At 45.2% G+C, this 15,622-nt stretch overlaps 1 protein-coding gene across 3 annotated transcripts in view; it reads left to right on the top strand.

Moving 5' to 3' along the window:
* Nucleotides 1-15,622, top strand: part of LOC143775621 (long-chain fatty acid transport protein 2-like) — a 255,858-nt gene that overhangs the window by 215,805 nt on the left and 24,431 nt on the right. For all 3 annotated transcript variants that reach the window (XM_077263967.1, XM_077263968.1, XM_077263966.1), the window contains one exon: nt 11,062-11,192. In XM_077263967.1, coding sequence (XP_077120082.1) covers nt 11,062-11,192 — 131 coding nt within the window. The remainder of the gene's footprint in view (nt 1-11,061; nt 11,193-15,622) is intronic.

The following is a 15,622-nucleotide window of genomic DNA, read 5'->3' as shown; positions in this document are numbered from 1 at the left end:
CGATCACACCAATCAGAGCTGGCCTTGGTGATGCTGGCATTGCTAGGCACTGGCCTAGGATTGGCTCCGATCCTAGGCAGGTCACCGGCAGGCCACAGCGCAGTCACACCGCGGATGTGCCCTGCGATTGGCACCATCAATGTGATTGTTGATTGTGCCAGAGTCGTTTTTGGCGATGCCTGGTGTTGCCAGGCACCAGCCTTGAATTGGTGCTCCTGGAGCACTGATCATAGGCTGAGACATCACTGTTTCAGGCAATCTGATTTGCCTGAAACAATAAGAAATGCTGCGATTGGCTGTTCAGAATTGAACAGCCAATCACAGCGATCGTGGGTGCAGGTGGGCAGCGACACCCCCCAGGATGACAGCACCATCTACCCACAGGTAAGATGGCTCCTGAATTTTAATGTGATCACCGCGACTTCTGTCGCAGTGTCGCATTAAAGAAATGACATAGCATTCCATCCATGGTCAAAGAGGCCCAGGTCACATGGATGGAATATTACGTCAGATGTCAGAAAGGGATTAAACTCTTGTCCCTTACTGTATGACTTTAATAACAGAAGAATTTTTTGTGGCCTATGTATTAGGCCTCTATATCACACTAGATGCTGCAAACTCTTTTTCAAGTCAGGTTCCTTACTGTATGACGTTAATAACAGAAGAATTTGTTTGTGGCCTATGGATCAGGGCTCTACGGCTTAATTTAATCCCAAGCAAATGACAAAGCATGATAGGGCGGGTTGTCTAACCTTTTGCAACTGAAAAATTATGGGTTTTTTTTCAATGTGCCTTAGGTCAGTAGACAGGTTCATTTCACCGCCACAAAATGACTATGTGGGATACAGCAGGCTGTTTCACATTTAGCAACAGAAAAAAATTATAACCTTTATTAATGTGCCTTAGGTCTGCAGACAGTTTTATTTCAACACAGCACTAAATTGCAAGGTGGGATACAATAGGCTGTTTAATATTTTTTCACTATCTACTTGTGAATTGGAATGCTATACTCGTGCATTGATCACAATAGAAGCAGTGCATAACACGTGCCCTGCTGGATTTGTTTGTGCACCTCAGTATGGCAAAAAAAGAAAAAAGTGCTGGAAGGAAAATTTTACAGCTCCACTGGATACTATCTAGCTACACTAACTGACTGATATGCAACCAACCACCTATCTTACTAGCTAAAATGTGGGATATGGGATACAGCAGGCTTTTTCATATTTAGCTACTGAAATAATATCATTTAGAATGCTATACTTGTGCATGGAACACTACAGAAGCTGTGCGCAACACACTTGTAGGACACGTGCCCTGGCGGCATTGTCTGAGAACCTCAGTAATGCCCCCACCCCCGAAAAAATTAAACCCGGAAGGTAAATTGTACAGCGACACTGGACACTATCTAGCTACACTATCTGACTGATCTACAACCACCTAACTAAATAGCTGAAATCTTGATGCAAACAGTGGCAGCGTCAGGAGCAGCCTCTCTGCGCTGTATCAGTGTCAAAATGGCACTAAAACAACATGTCGGCTATTTATATGGAGAGGTACATGTGATTTCAGTGGCTAATGACGCAAGCCGTGATGTCAGGACTTTGTGGGTGTTTCATGTGTCCTGATTGGCTAGCCGCAATGTGCACACATAAAGTTAGGGGGGAAAAAATGACTGCTATGCTGTGCTTCCAAGAACGTCGCGCCTCTGAGCTCTGCAAACCCCCTCCCCTCATCAAACACGTGCCAAATGCTCATGATACACCACCATTACCGTAGCTAAAGTGAGGAAAATATTTTTGTGGCAACGCAAATATTTTCCTGCACTTTTACCGAATGTTACTGATTTTTACCGATTTTATAAAAGTTTGCTCGGGTTTCCGATCACGAATCCAAATTTCTGTTTGGCAATCATTTTCTGATCAAATTCGCTCATCTCTACTTATGTCTCTAAGAGGGAGAAGTGTTATGGTTCTCAATGGCAAGAGAACATAGCCCAGCAAACATAAGAACTAGCTCTTGGAAGGATGGAAACTAAACTGACCATGAACTAAACCTGCCGCACAACTAACAGTAGCCGGGTAGCGTAGCCTGCGTTTTATCCCTAGACGCCCAGCGCCGGCCGGAGGACTAACTAATTCTGGCAGAGGAAAATATAGTCCTGGCTCACCTCTAGAGAAATTTCCCCGAAAGGCAGACAGAGGCCCCCACAAATATTGGCGGTGATTTTAGATGAAATGACAAACGTAGTATGAAAATAGGTTTAGCAAAATTGAGGTCCGCTTACTAGATAGCAGGAAGACAGAAAGGGCACTTTCATGGTCAGCTGAAAACCCTATCAAAACACCATCCTGAAATTACTTTAAGACTCTAGTATTAACTCATAACATCAGAGTGGCAATTTCAGATCACAAGAGCTTTCCAGACACAGAAACGAAACTACAGCTGTGAACTGGAACAAAATGCAAAAACAAACAAGGACTAAAGTCCAACTTAGCTGGGAGTTGTCTAGCAGCAGGAACATGCACAGAAAGGCTTCTGATTACAATGTTGACCGGCATGGAAGTGACAGAGGAGCAAGGCTAAATAGCGACTCCCACATCCTGATGGAAACAGGTGAACAGAGAGGATGATGCACACCAGTTCAATTCCACCAGTGGCCACAGGGGGAGCCCAAAATCCAATTTCACAACAGTACCCCCCCCTCAAGGAGGGGGCACCGAACCCTCACCAGAACCACCAGGGCGATCAGGATGAGCCCTATGAAAGGCACGGACCAAATCGGAGGCATGAACATCAGAGGCAGTCACCCAAGAATTATCCTCCTGACCGTATCCCTTCCATTTGACCAGATACTGGAGTTTCCGTCTGGAAACACGGGAGTCCAAGATTTTTTCCACAACGTACTCCAACTCGCCCTCAACCAACACAGGAGCAGGAGGCTCAACGGAAGGCACAACCGGTACCTCATACCTGCGCAATAATGACCGATGAAAAACATTATGAATAGAAAAAGATGCAGGGAGGTCCAAACGGAAGGACACAGGGTTAAGAATCTCCAATATCTTGTACGGGCCGATGAACCGAGGCTTAAACTTGGGAGAAGAAACCCTCATAGGGACAAAACGAGAAGACAACCACACCAAGTCCCCAACACAAAGCCGAGGACCAACCCGACGCCGGCGGTTGGCAAAAAGCTGAGTCTTCTCCTGGGACAACTTCAAATTGTCCACTACCTGCCCCCAAATCTGATGCAACCTCTCCACCACAGCATCCACTCCAGGACAATCCGAAAATTCCACCTGACCAGAAGAAAATCGAGGATGAAACCCCGAATTACAGAAAAAGGGAGACACCAAGGTGGCAGAGCTGGCCCGATTATTGAGGGCAAACTCCGCTAAAGGCAAAAAAGCAACCCAATCATCCTGATCTGCAGACACAAAACACCTCAAATATGTCTCCAAGGTCTGATTCGTCCGCTCGGTCTGGCCATTAGTCTGAGGATGGAAAGCAGACGAGAAAGACAAATCTATGCCCATCCTAGCACAGAATGCTCGCCAAAATCTAGACACGAATTGGGTACCTCTGTCAGAAACGATATTCTCCGGAATACCATGCAAACGGACCACATTTTGAAAAAACAGAGGAACCAACTCGGAAGAAGAAGGCAACTTAGGCAGGGGAACCAAATGGACCATCTTAGAGAAACGATCACACACCACCCAGATGACAGACATCTTCTGAGAAACAGGAAGATCCGAAATAAAATCCATCGAGATGTGCGTCCAGGGCCTCTTCGGGATAGGCAAGGGCAACAACAATCCACAAGCCCGAGAACAACAAGGCTTGGCCCGAGCGCAAACGTCACAAGACTGCACGAAGCCTCGCACATCTCGAGACAGGGAAGGCCACCAGAAGGACCTTGCCACCAAATCCCTGGTACCAAAGATTCCAGGATGACCTGCCAACGCAGAAGAATGAACCTCAGAAATGACTTTACTGGTCCAATCATCAGGAACAAACAGTCTACCAGGTGGGCAACGATCAGGTCTATCCGCCTGAAACTCCTGCAAGGCCCGCCGCAGGTCTGGAGAAACGGCAGACAATATCACTCCATCCTTAAGGATACCTGTAGGTTCAGAATTACCAGGGGAGTCAGGCTCAAAACTCCTAGAAAGGGCATCCGCCTTAACATTCTTAGAACCCGGCAGGTAGGACACCACAAAATTAAACCGAGAGAAAAACAACGACCAGCGCGCCTGTCTAGGATTCAGGCGTCTGGCGGACTCAAGATAAATTAGATTTTTGTGGTCAGTCAATACCACCACCTGATGTCTAGCCCCCTCAAGCCAATGACGCCACTCCTCAAAAGCCCACTTCATGGCCAAAAGCTCCCGATTCCCAACATCATAATTCCGCTCGGCGGGCGAAAATTTACGCGAGAAAAAAGCGCAAGGTCTCATCACGGAGCAATCGGAACTTCTCTGCGACAAAACCGCCCCAGCTCCGATTTCAGAAGCGTCGACCTCAACCTGAAAAGGAAGAGCAACATCAGGCTGACGCAACACAGGGGCGGAAGAAAAGCGGCGCTTAAGCTCCCGAAAGGCCTCCACAGCAGCAGGGGACCAATCAGCAACATCAGCACCCTTCTTAGTCAAATCAGTCAATGGCTTAACAACATCAGAAAAACCAGCAATAAATCGACGATAAAAGTTAGCAAAGCCCAAAAATTTCTGAAGACTCTTAAGAGAAGAGGGTTGCGTCCAATCACAAATAGCCTGAACCTTGACAGGATCCATCTCGATGGAAGAGGGGGAAAAAATATATCCCAAAAAGGAAATCTTTTGAACCCCAAAAACGCACTTAGAACCCTTCACACACAAGGAATTAGACCGCAAAACCTGAAAAACCCTCCTGACCTGCTGGACATGAGAGTCCCAGTCATCCGAAAAAATCAAAATATCATCCAGATACACAATCATAAATTTATCCAAATAATCACGGAAAATGTCATGCATAAAGGACTGAAAGACTGAAGGGGCATTTGAAAGACCAAAAGGCATCACCAAATACTCAAAGTGGCCCTCGGGCGTATTAAATGCGGTTTTCCACTCATCCCCCTGCTTAATTCGCACCAAATTATACGCCTCACGGAGATCTATCTTAGAGAACCACTTGGCCCCCTTTATGCGAGCAAACAAATCAGTCAGCAGTGGCAACGGATATTGATATTTAACCGTGATTTTATTCAAAAGCCGATAATCAATGCACGGCCTCAAAGAGCCATCTTTCTTAGCCACAAAGAAAAAACCGGCTCCTAAGGGAGATGACGAAGGACGAATATGTCCCTTTTCCAAGGACTCCTTTATATATTCTCGCATAGCAGCATGCTCAGGCACAGACAGATTAAATAAACGACCCTTAGGGTATTTACTACCCGGAATCAAATCTATGGCACAATCGCACTCCCGGTGCGGAGGTAATGAACCAAGCTTAGGTTCTTCAAAAACGTCACGATATTCAGTCAAGAATTCAGGAATCTCAGAGGGAATAGATGATGAAATGGAAACCACAGGTACGTCCCCATGCGTCCCCTTACATCCCCAGCTTAACACAGACATAGCTTTCCAGTCAAGGACTGGGTTATGAGATTGCAGCCATGGCAATCCAAGCACCAACACATCATGTAGGTTATACAGCACAAGAAAGCGAATAATCTCCTGGTGATCCGGATTAATCCGCATAGTTACTTGTGTCCAGTATTGTGGTTTATTGCTAGCCAATGGGGTGGAGTCAATCCCCTTCAGGGGTATAGGAGTCTCAAGAGGCTCCAAATCATACCCACAGCGTTTGGCAAAGGACCAATCCATAAGACTCAAAGCGGCGCCAGAGTCGACATAGGCATCCGCGGTAATAGATGATAAAGAACAAATCAGGGTCACAGAAAGAATAAACTTAGACTGTAAAGTGCCAATTGAAACAGACTTATCAAGCTTCTTAGTACGCTTAGAGCATGCTGATATAACATGAGTTGAATCACCGCAATAGAAGCACAACCCATTTTTTCGTCTAAAATTCTGCCGTTCACTTCTGGACAGAATTCTATCACATTGCATATTCTCTGGCGTCTTCTCAGTAGACACCGCCAAATGGTGCACAGGTTTGCGCTCCCGCAGACGCCTATCGATCTGGATAGCCATTGTCATGGACTCATTCAGACCCGCAGGCACAGGGAACCCCACCATAACATCCTTAATGGCATCAGAGAGACCCTCTCTGAAATTCGCCGCCAGGGCGCACTCATTCCACTGAGTAAGCACAGCCCATTTACGGAATTTCTGGCAGTATATTTCAGCTTCGTCTTGCCCCTGAGATAGGGACATCAAGGCCTTTTCCGCCTGAAGTTCTAACTGAGGTTCCTCATAAAGCAACCCCAAGGCCAGAAAAAACGCATCCACATTGAGCAACGCAGGATCCCCTGGAGCCAATGCAAAAGCCCAATCCTGAGGGTCGCCCCGGAGCAAGGAAATCACAATCCTGACCTGCTGAGCAGGATCTCCAGCAGAGCGAGATTTCAGGGACAAAAACAACTTGCAATTATTTTTGAAATTTTGAAAGCAAGATCTATTCCCCGAGAAAAATTCAGGCAAAGGAATTCTAGGTTCAGATATAGGAACATGAACAACAAAATCTTGTAAATTTTGAACTTTCGTGGTGAGATTATTCAAACCTGCAGCTAAACTCTGAATATCCATTTTAAACAGGTGAACACAAAGCCATTCCAGGATTAGAAGGAGAGAGAGAGAGAAAGGCTGCAATATAGGCAGACTTGCAAGAGATTCAATTACAAGCACACTCAGAACTGAGGAGAAAAAAAAAAAAAAAAAAAAATCTTCAGCAGACTTCTCTTTTCTCTCCTTTCTCTGTCAATTAATTTAACCCTTTTTGGGCCGGTCAAACTGTTATGGTTCTCAATGGCAAGAGAACATAGCCCAGCAAACATAAGAACTAGCTCTTGGAAGGATGGAAACTAAACTGACCATGAACTAAACCTGCCGCACAACTAACAGTAGCCGGGTAGCGTAGCCTGCGTTTTATCCCTAGACGCCCAGCGCCGGCCGGAGGACTAACTAATCCTGGCAGAGGAAAATATAGTCCTGGCTCACCTCTAGAGAAATTTCCCCGAAAGGCAGACAGAGGCCCCCACAAATATTGGCGGTGATTTTAGATGAAATGACAAACGTAGTATGAAAATAGGTTTAGCAAAATTGAGGTCCGCTTACTAGATAGCAGGAAGACAGAAAGGGCACTTTCATGGTCAGCTGAAAACCCTATCAAAACACCATCCTGAAATTACTTTAAGACTCTAGTATTAACTCATAACATCAGAGTGGCAATTTCAGATCACAAGAGCTTTCCAGACACAGAAACGAAACTACAGCTGTGAACTGGAACAAAATGCAAAAACAAACAAGGACTAAAGTCCAACTTAGCTGGGAGTTGTCTAGCAGCAGGAACATGCACAGAAAGGCTTCTGATTACAATGTTGACCGGCATGGAAGTGACAGAGGAGCAAGGCTAAATAGCGACTCCCACATCCTGATGGAAACAGGTGAACAGAGAGGATGATGCACACCAGTTCAATTCCACCAGTGGCCACAGGGGGAGCCCAAAATCCAATTTCACAACAGAGAAGGGATTCAGAAAGTGAGTGTAGATCGAGGTGTTTGAGATTTCTGCAAGGATGTGCAAGTTTGTGGGGTGGGGATTGTGGACCTGGAGGTGAAAGGGAAGAGAATGTAAGCAGGTTGTGGTCAGAAAGAGGTAGAGGTGTGTTAGAGAGGTTAGATAGGGAGCAGAGATGGGTGAAGATGAGGTCCAGTGTGTGGCTATCTTTGGGAGTGGCTGCAGAAGACCATTGAGTGAGGCCAAAGGAGGAAGTGAGAGATAAAAGTTTAGTGACAGCTGAGTGGGATGTGTCAATGGGTATGTTGATGTCACCAATGATGATAGTGGGGATGTCAGCAGAGAGGAAATTAAGTAGCCAGGTGTTGAAGTGGTCAAAGAGGGTAGTGGCTGGCCCTGGGGGGCAGTAAATGACAGTCAGTTGGAGGTTGGTGGGGGAGTAGATGCGTACAGAGTGCACCTCAAAGGAAAAGAGGGTAACAGAGGGTGGCAGTGAGATGTGGGTGAAGGAGCAGTCATCGGACAAGAGAAAACCACCTCCTCCGCCATGCTTGCTGCTGGGGCGGGTGTGTGGGAGAGGTGGAATCCACCATCTAAAAGTGCAGCTGGAGAGGCTGTGTCAGAGGGGGTGAGCCAGGTTTCGGTGATAGCGAGGAAGAAAAGTTTGTTAGTAAAGAAAAGATAATAGATGTAGGAAAGTTTTGGATATTAGAAGTTATTTGTACCGATTTTCCCAAATCCGAATATTTCCCTTTTCGATCATCACTATTCATTTGCTGATAGCTATAGAATTGGTTATATGCCCATGCTAATGTCCATACGCAAAATGGAGCATTAAGCCCAGATTTTGGAGCGTTAATTACCATTACTAATGACGCTGCTGTTGATTAGTGAGCATGTGTCTGACGCAATGCATATCGGACCATCGCTTCCGGTGCCCAGAAGTGATGTGTACAGGTCACTGACATTATCGGGAATTTCCCTGTTACCTGCACCGCCACAGGAGGTGCCTGGAGGTGATGCAACTTCCGGCACTCGTCCTCTGACAAATGCGCCACACCTAATCAATAGTACTTACACCTGGAAGAGGTACATTTAAGGGGCATTGGGGACACCTTACTCACTATGGCCCCCTGAGGAAGCCAACGGGAAACACACGATGGGGCTGTGCTCGTAGTCTCACAAATAGGAAAATGGTTAAGAGCTCCTTACTGATGGGTATATTTAGCCATTAGTAATACTGGCAGTGTGATTTAGGGTTTAACTACTTACAATGTGACCTTATCCACATGTGTAATGGCTTAGTAAACCGATCTTTACTATTATGCTGCACTGTCACGTTATGTAGAATTGTAATTCAATTTATGCTCTCGATACCCTAAACCATATTTGGGATACTCGCGCTTTACCTCTTTTTGGTACCCGCTATCTTATTTGAATTACTTTGTTCCTTGATACATTTTTTATATTAATTGCTGCCTTGTATGTCTAATCCTGAATAAAACATTTTTTTAGATTTCATCTTGGACTATATACTCCAATTCTTGTGTATGCATCCTATATAGGATTGTCCAGATACTTGTTGTTTTTATCGGCCCTGTTATGGAGGCATAGGACCATTCTTTTTTTCCAATTGATTGGGTTATTATTACAGTATGTCTGTTTTAATGATATTGTATTATGTGCAACATTGATAGTCTCTTTCAAGATGTATAAGCTGCCCATGCCATAGGCACTAATGCAACCTCATACCATAAGAGATGCAGGCTCTTGAACTGTGCGATGATATCAAACTTAATGGTTACTTTCCTCTTTGAGCCTACAGGTACAGCGTCCGTTGTTTCCATAAAGAATTTCACATTTTTATTCATCTCACCACAAATCAGTTTTTCATTTTGCCTCAGTCATTTTAGATTATAGCAGCATTTCTGGATTGGGTTGATATATAGCTTCTTTATTGCATGATAGAGCATTAACTTGTATTTGTGGATTGCACAGTGAACGGTGTTCACAGATCAATGATATCTGAAAGTATTCCTGAGCTAAGGAACATTATTGTTAAACTGTGCCACGCTTATTACACTCAGTTCTTCACAAATTGGTGAACCTCTGACCATCTTTGCTTCTGAGAGGCTCTGCTTCTCTAACGTGCTTTTTATACAGTTATGCTTCTTAGACTATATTCATGTGACATATTCTAATGCTGTGTATTTTTTCAGATATTGAAACTGAGCCATAGAGTTTAATTGAACCATAAACACATTGGTTTTAAAAATGAATTTGCACCTTTGGTCCAGGAAACTCAGAGCACTTTTTTTTTGCAGATTAGACTCAGTCCAGGTTTGGACTGGCCCATAGGGTAACAGGGGAATCCTCTGGTGGGCCCCTGAGCAGATCTGGACTCCCAACCTCACTCTATGGGCAATACTTGGCATAATTCACTTGATTTACTATGTACAGAAAAAACTGCATCTCATCATTCATTAACCACACTACCCAGTTTATTATTATATAGAAATATAGGTAAATTTGTGAATGAGGGTAGCGTAATATTTGTATTCGGATGAAAAATGCCCCCCCCCAAAAAAAAAAGTCAATGTTACTGGTGGGCCCTTGGCATCCCAGTCCAACACTGACTCAGCCATGAAAGTATATGGTGATAAATGAGATACTGGTAAAACTAGGAAGACATACTTTGTACTTCAGAGTTCTTTCCTAGATTCATCTGTTTTTAACTGATCCTTTGTGAAGAGTCAATGGATAATAAAGTTGTCTACCTGCATCAGTGAAAAATAGGGCTGAAAGAAGCTGATACATCTAGGATAACACATGAAAAAAAATCGGTCTGTTTTTCTCGTATGTAAGACTCACACAGATGTGTGAATCTAGTTTTAGTTGAAAACTAACTCTACAGCTATATATCTCTTACTTTTCCTGCCTTTTGTTAACCCTGTCCCAACTTTTTTGAGATGTGTTACAGCCATGAATTTCTAAACAAGTTAAGTTTTTTTTTTAATAAAATGGAAAATGTCTATTTTTTACCTTCTGATCTGTATTTTACTTTCTGTTGTGATAAAGTATGGCTATAAAAGATTTTAAAATCTTTGCATTATTGTTTTTTTTACAATTTACACAGGGTTCCAACTTTTGGGGGAATTTGAGTTGTAAGACAACTCTATTGTAATGCAAGATGTGTAATAAATCTTGTGATTTATAATTATCACCTACAGATGGCAGCAGCTTTAGACATTTACCTGGCTATTGTGTTTAATGGACTACTTAGCAATGATGATTCATTCTTCCACATTGTTCACATCCTTACAAGACTCAGAGGCAGTATGGATATAAATGTTTATGCTAACATTCCTCCTGTTCTAGATCATGAAGGTAGAATTGGGATGGTTTCCATTAAGCTTAAAGAAGGAAAATTGTTTGATGAGGATGAAATGTTTTCACAAGTTACCAAATATTTACCCAATTATGCTAGACCTCGGTTTGTCAGAATACAGGTAAGACCATCTTAAAAGTGAATCACTCCTTTAAAGCAGAATTGTCAGCTCTTTTCATTTATTTATTTTAGTAATTATTGCAAGGGCATCTCAAAACTCTACATTTTGTTGTTCCTCTGTTATTTCTCCTGGAAATGTATTAGTTCGGTAAATTGACATCAAATTACCATTCGCATTGTCAAAAGAATATGACAAACCGATGAGTCTGGCAATTTCTATTCTATGCCAACAGTATCAGACGATGTAGGGACACTCAATTTATATTCATAATGGGTAACAACTAGTGTTGAGCGATACCGTCCGATACTTGAAAGTATCGGTATCGGAAAGTATCGGCCGATACCGGCAAAGTATCGGATCCAATCCGATACCGATACCCGATACCAATACAAGTCAATGGGACTCAGGTATCGGACGGTATTCCTGATGGTTCCCAGGGTCTGAAGGAGAGGAAACTCTCCTTCAGGCCCTGGGAACCATATTAATGTGTAAAAGAAAGAATTAAAATAAAAAATATCGCTATACTCACCTGTCCGACGCAGCCGGGACCTCAGCGAGGGAACCGGCAGCGTTGTTTGTTTAAAATTCGCGCTTTTACTTGGTTACGTGAGGTCCCGGCTTGTGATTGGTCAGGGCGGCCATGTTGCCGGGACGCGGACCAATCACAGCAAGCCGTGACGAAATTACGTCACGGCTTGCTGTGATTGGTCCGAGTCCCGGCAACATGGCCGCCATTAACCAATCACAAGCCGTGACGTCACGGGAGGCTGGACATGCGCGTATTTTGAAAAGCGCGCGTGTCCAGCCTCCAGTGACGTCCCGGCTTATGATTGGTCACGGCGCCATGTTGCCGGGACGCGGACCAATCACAGCAAGCCGTGACGAAATTACGTCACGGCTTGCTGTGATTGGTCCGCGTCCCGGCAACATGGCCGCCATTAACCAATCACAAGCCGTGACGTCACGGGAGGCTGGACACGCGCGCTTTTCAAAATACGCGCATGTCCAGCCTCCCGTGACGTCCCGGCTTGTGATTGGTTAATGGCGGCCATGTTGCCGGGACGTCACTGGAGGCTGGACACGCGCGCTTTTCAAAATACGCGCATGTCCAGCCTCCCGTGACGTCCCGGCTTGTGATTGGTTAATGGCGGCCATGTTGCCGGGACGTCACTGGAGGCTGGACACGCGCGCTTTTCAAAATACGCGCATGTCCAGCCTCCCGTGACGTCCCGGCTTGTGATTGGTTAATGGCGGCCATGTTGCCGGGACGTCACTGGAGGCTGGACACGCGCGCTTTTCAAAATACGCGCATGTCCAGCCTCCCGTGACGTCACTTGAAAGTATCGGTATCGGAAAGTATCGGCCGATACCGGCAAAGTATCGGATCCAATCCGATACCGATACCCGATACCAATACAAGTCAATGGGACTCAGGTATCGGACGGTATTCCTGATGGTTCCCAGGGTCTGAAGGAGAGGAAACTCTCCTTCAGGCCCTGGGAACCATATTAATGTGTAAAAGAAAGAATTAAAATAAAAAATATCGCTATACTCACCTGTCCGACGCAGCCGGGACCTCAGCGAGGGAACCGGCAGCGTTGTTTGTTTAAAATTCGCGCTTTTACTTGGTTACGTGAGGTCCCGGCTTGTGATTGGTCAGGGCGGCCATGTTGCCGGGACGCGGACCAATCACAGCAAGCCGTGACGAAATTACGTCACGGCTTGCTGTGATTGGTCCGAGTCCCGGCAACATGGCCGCCATTAACCAATCACAAGCCGTGACGTCACGGGAGGCTGGACATGCGCGTATTTTGAAAAGCGCGCGTGTCCAGCCTCCAGTGACGTCCCGGCTTATGATTGGTCACGGCGCCATGTTGCCGGGACGCGGACCAATCACAGCAAGCCGTGACGAAATTACGTCACGGCTTGCTGTGATTGGTCCGCGTCCCGGCAACATGGCCGCCATTAACCAATCACAAGCCGTGACGTCACGGGAGGCTGGACACGCGCGCTTTTCAAAATACGCGCATGTCCAGCCTCCCGTGACGTCCCGGCTTGTGATTGGTTAATGGCGGCCATGTTGCCGGGACGTCACTGGAGGCTGGACACGCGCGCTTTTCAAAATACGCGCATGTCCAGCCTCCCGTGACGTCCCGGCTTGTGATTGGTTAATGGCGGCCATGTTGCCGGGACGTCACTGGAGGCTGGACACGCGCGCTTTTCAAAATACGCGCATGTCCAGCCTCCCGTGACGTCCCGGCTTGTGATTGGTTAATGGCGGCCATGTTGCCGGGACGTCACTGGAGGCTGGACACGCGCGCTTTTCAAAATACGCGCATGTCCAGCCTCCCGTGACGTCACGGCTTGTGATTGGTTAATGGCGGCCATGTTGCCGGGACGCGGACCAATCACAGCAAGCCGTGACGTAATTTCGTCACGGCTTGCTGTGATTGGTCCGCGTCCCGGCAACATGGCCGCCCTGACCAATCACAAGCCGGGACTTCACGTAACCAAGTAAAAGCGCGAAATTTAAACAAACAACGCTGCCGGTTCCCTCGCTGAGGTCCCGGCTGCGTCGGACAGGTGAGTATAGCGATATTTTTTATTTTAATTCTCTTTTTTACACATTATTACATTAATGTTGTTGCGATACCCGATACCCGATATCACAAAAATATCGGATCTCGGTATCGGAAATTCCGATACAGCAAGTATCGGCCGATACCCGATACTTGCAGTATCGGAATGCTCAACACTAGTAACAACCAGTTAATGACCAAGCTCGAGAAAATTTACAGAAACATAATTCTACCACTTTACAAAGAGTTGATGCTGAAATATTCAGTTTGGTTTAGGCACCCAGGTCCCACATAGGATGCCCTGGAGCTAGAAAAAGTACAAAGAAAAGCCACAAAACTGGTAAGGGACATGGAAGAGCTTCTCAGCTCATGATGTGGGGTGCATCTACAAGGGTCAATTTATCTCCTTTCACTCAATCATGCACTCAATTTCTGTTCTAGTTCTACAAAGTGATCATAAATCACACCCCAACACTGTTGACGTACCCTGAATATACAACACGCTGCCACCAGTCATCAAACACATGGCACGATGAGTCCCCAAAATATACATTAATGTCCAACAAGGCCACACACTCTCAGAAAGGCTTTATACTCCAGAGTATACAAGGACCAAAAAGAAGGAGGCAGCCTGCTCGGGGCTGGTCTCCCCCTGGCATTCTCTCCTGTGCTTTGCTCTCTTGCACGCTCTCTGCAATGTATTTGGCCTTCCTAATGTCTGTTTCCAGGAACTGCTGCACTGCGGCTACACAGCTCTGTAAAACCTTCTTCTCTCCTCAGACTGATCCAGTCTCTTTCCTGGCAACAGCTGACCGGACCTTTCTGGAACTGACTGACTCTCCCTACAGGCTACCAGTTATATATATATACTGTATATATATATATATATATATATATATATATATATATATATATATATATATATATATAGAGAGAGAGAGTCACCTAGTGAATAGGATCAAAAGCTCCCCCTGGTGGCCTGGAGTGTGAATGTGTTGCATGTTTGTGGTGCCTGGTTACAGTTATCCCTTCTTGCCTTCACGCGTAACATCACTCTCCCCGTGTGGAAAGCAATGCTACTGTGACGACCAGGACCCTGGGGCACCACATAAACATTAAGCTTTGCATGCGGACCAGGTGGAGATGGAAGAAGACATGTGACAGGGAGATAATAAACAGCCTAGCCTTATCTCATCTGCTCAGTGTGGATTGGGTAACAATAAGGAGGAGGAGGCTGAGCAGGAGGAGGAACAGGAGCTTGTTGCTAGTGCAACAGAGACTAGTACCCCCACAAACTTTGTTCCATCTCTCATACATAGGTGGGCTGAGGAGGGGAATGAGGAGGAGGATGAGAGGAAGGAGGAGGAGATGGAGAGTTGTGATCATAGTAGAGACATGGAAGTGTTGGCTGTAGGGAGCTTCACACATATGGCAGACTTAATGTACCACTGCTTTTCCTTTGACCCTCGCATTATATTAACCCCTTTACTCCTCAAACCCATTTTTCCCTTCAAGACCAGACCAAATTTTACAATTTTGGCCAGTGTCATTTTATGTGGTAATATCTCTGGAAGGCTGATTCTCAGATTGTTTTCTCGTGACATATTGTACTTCATGATAGCGGCAAAAATTTTCTGATATGACTTGGGTTTAATTGTGAAAAAAAAAGGAAATTTGATGAAAATTTAGAAATTTTCTAACTTTTCATTTTTATGGCCTTAAATCACAGAAATAAGTCACATAAAATTGTTAATATATAACATTTCCCATATATTTACTTTACATCAGCACAATTTTTGACCATCATTTTTTTGTTAGTAAGTTATAAAGGTTAAAATTTGACCAGCAATT

The sequence above is a fragment of the Ranitomeya variabilis genome, chromosome 5, assembly GCF_051348905.1.
Source record: "Ranitomeya variabilis isolate aRanVar5 chromosome 5, aRanVar5.hap1, whole genome shotgun sequence".
In the NCBI taxonomy this organism is placed as follows: Eukaryota; Metazoa; Chordata; class Amphibia; order Anura; family Dendrobatidae; genus Ranitomeya; species Ranitomeya variabilis.
Note: the sequence above shows the minus strand (reverse complement) of the source record. Positions and strands in the feature narration are given on the sequence as shown.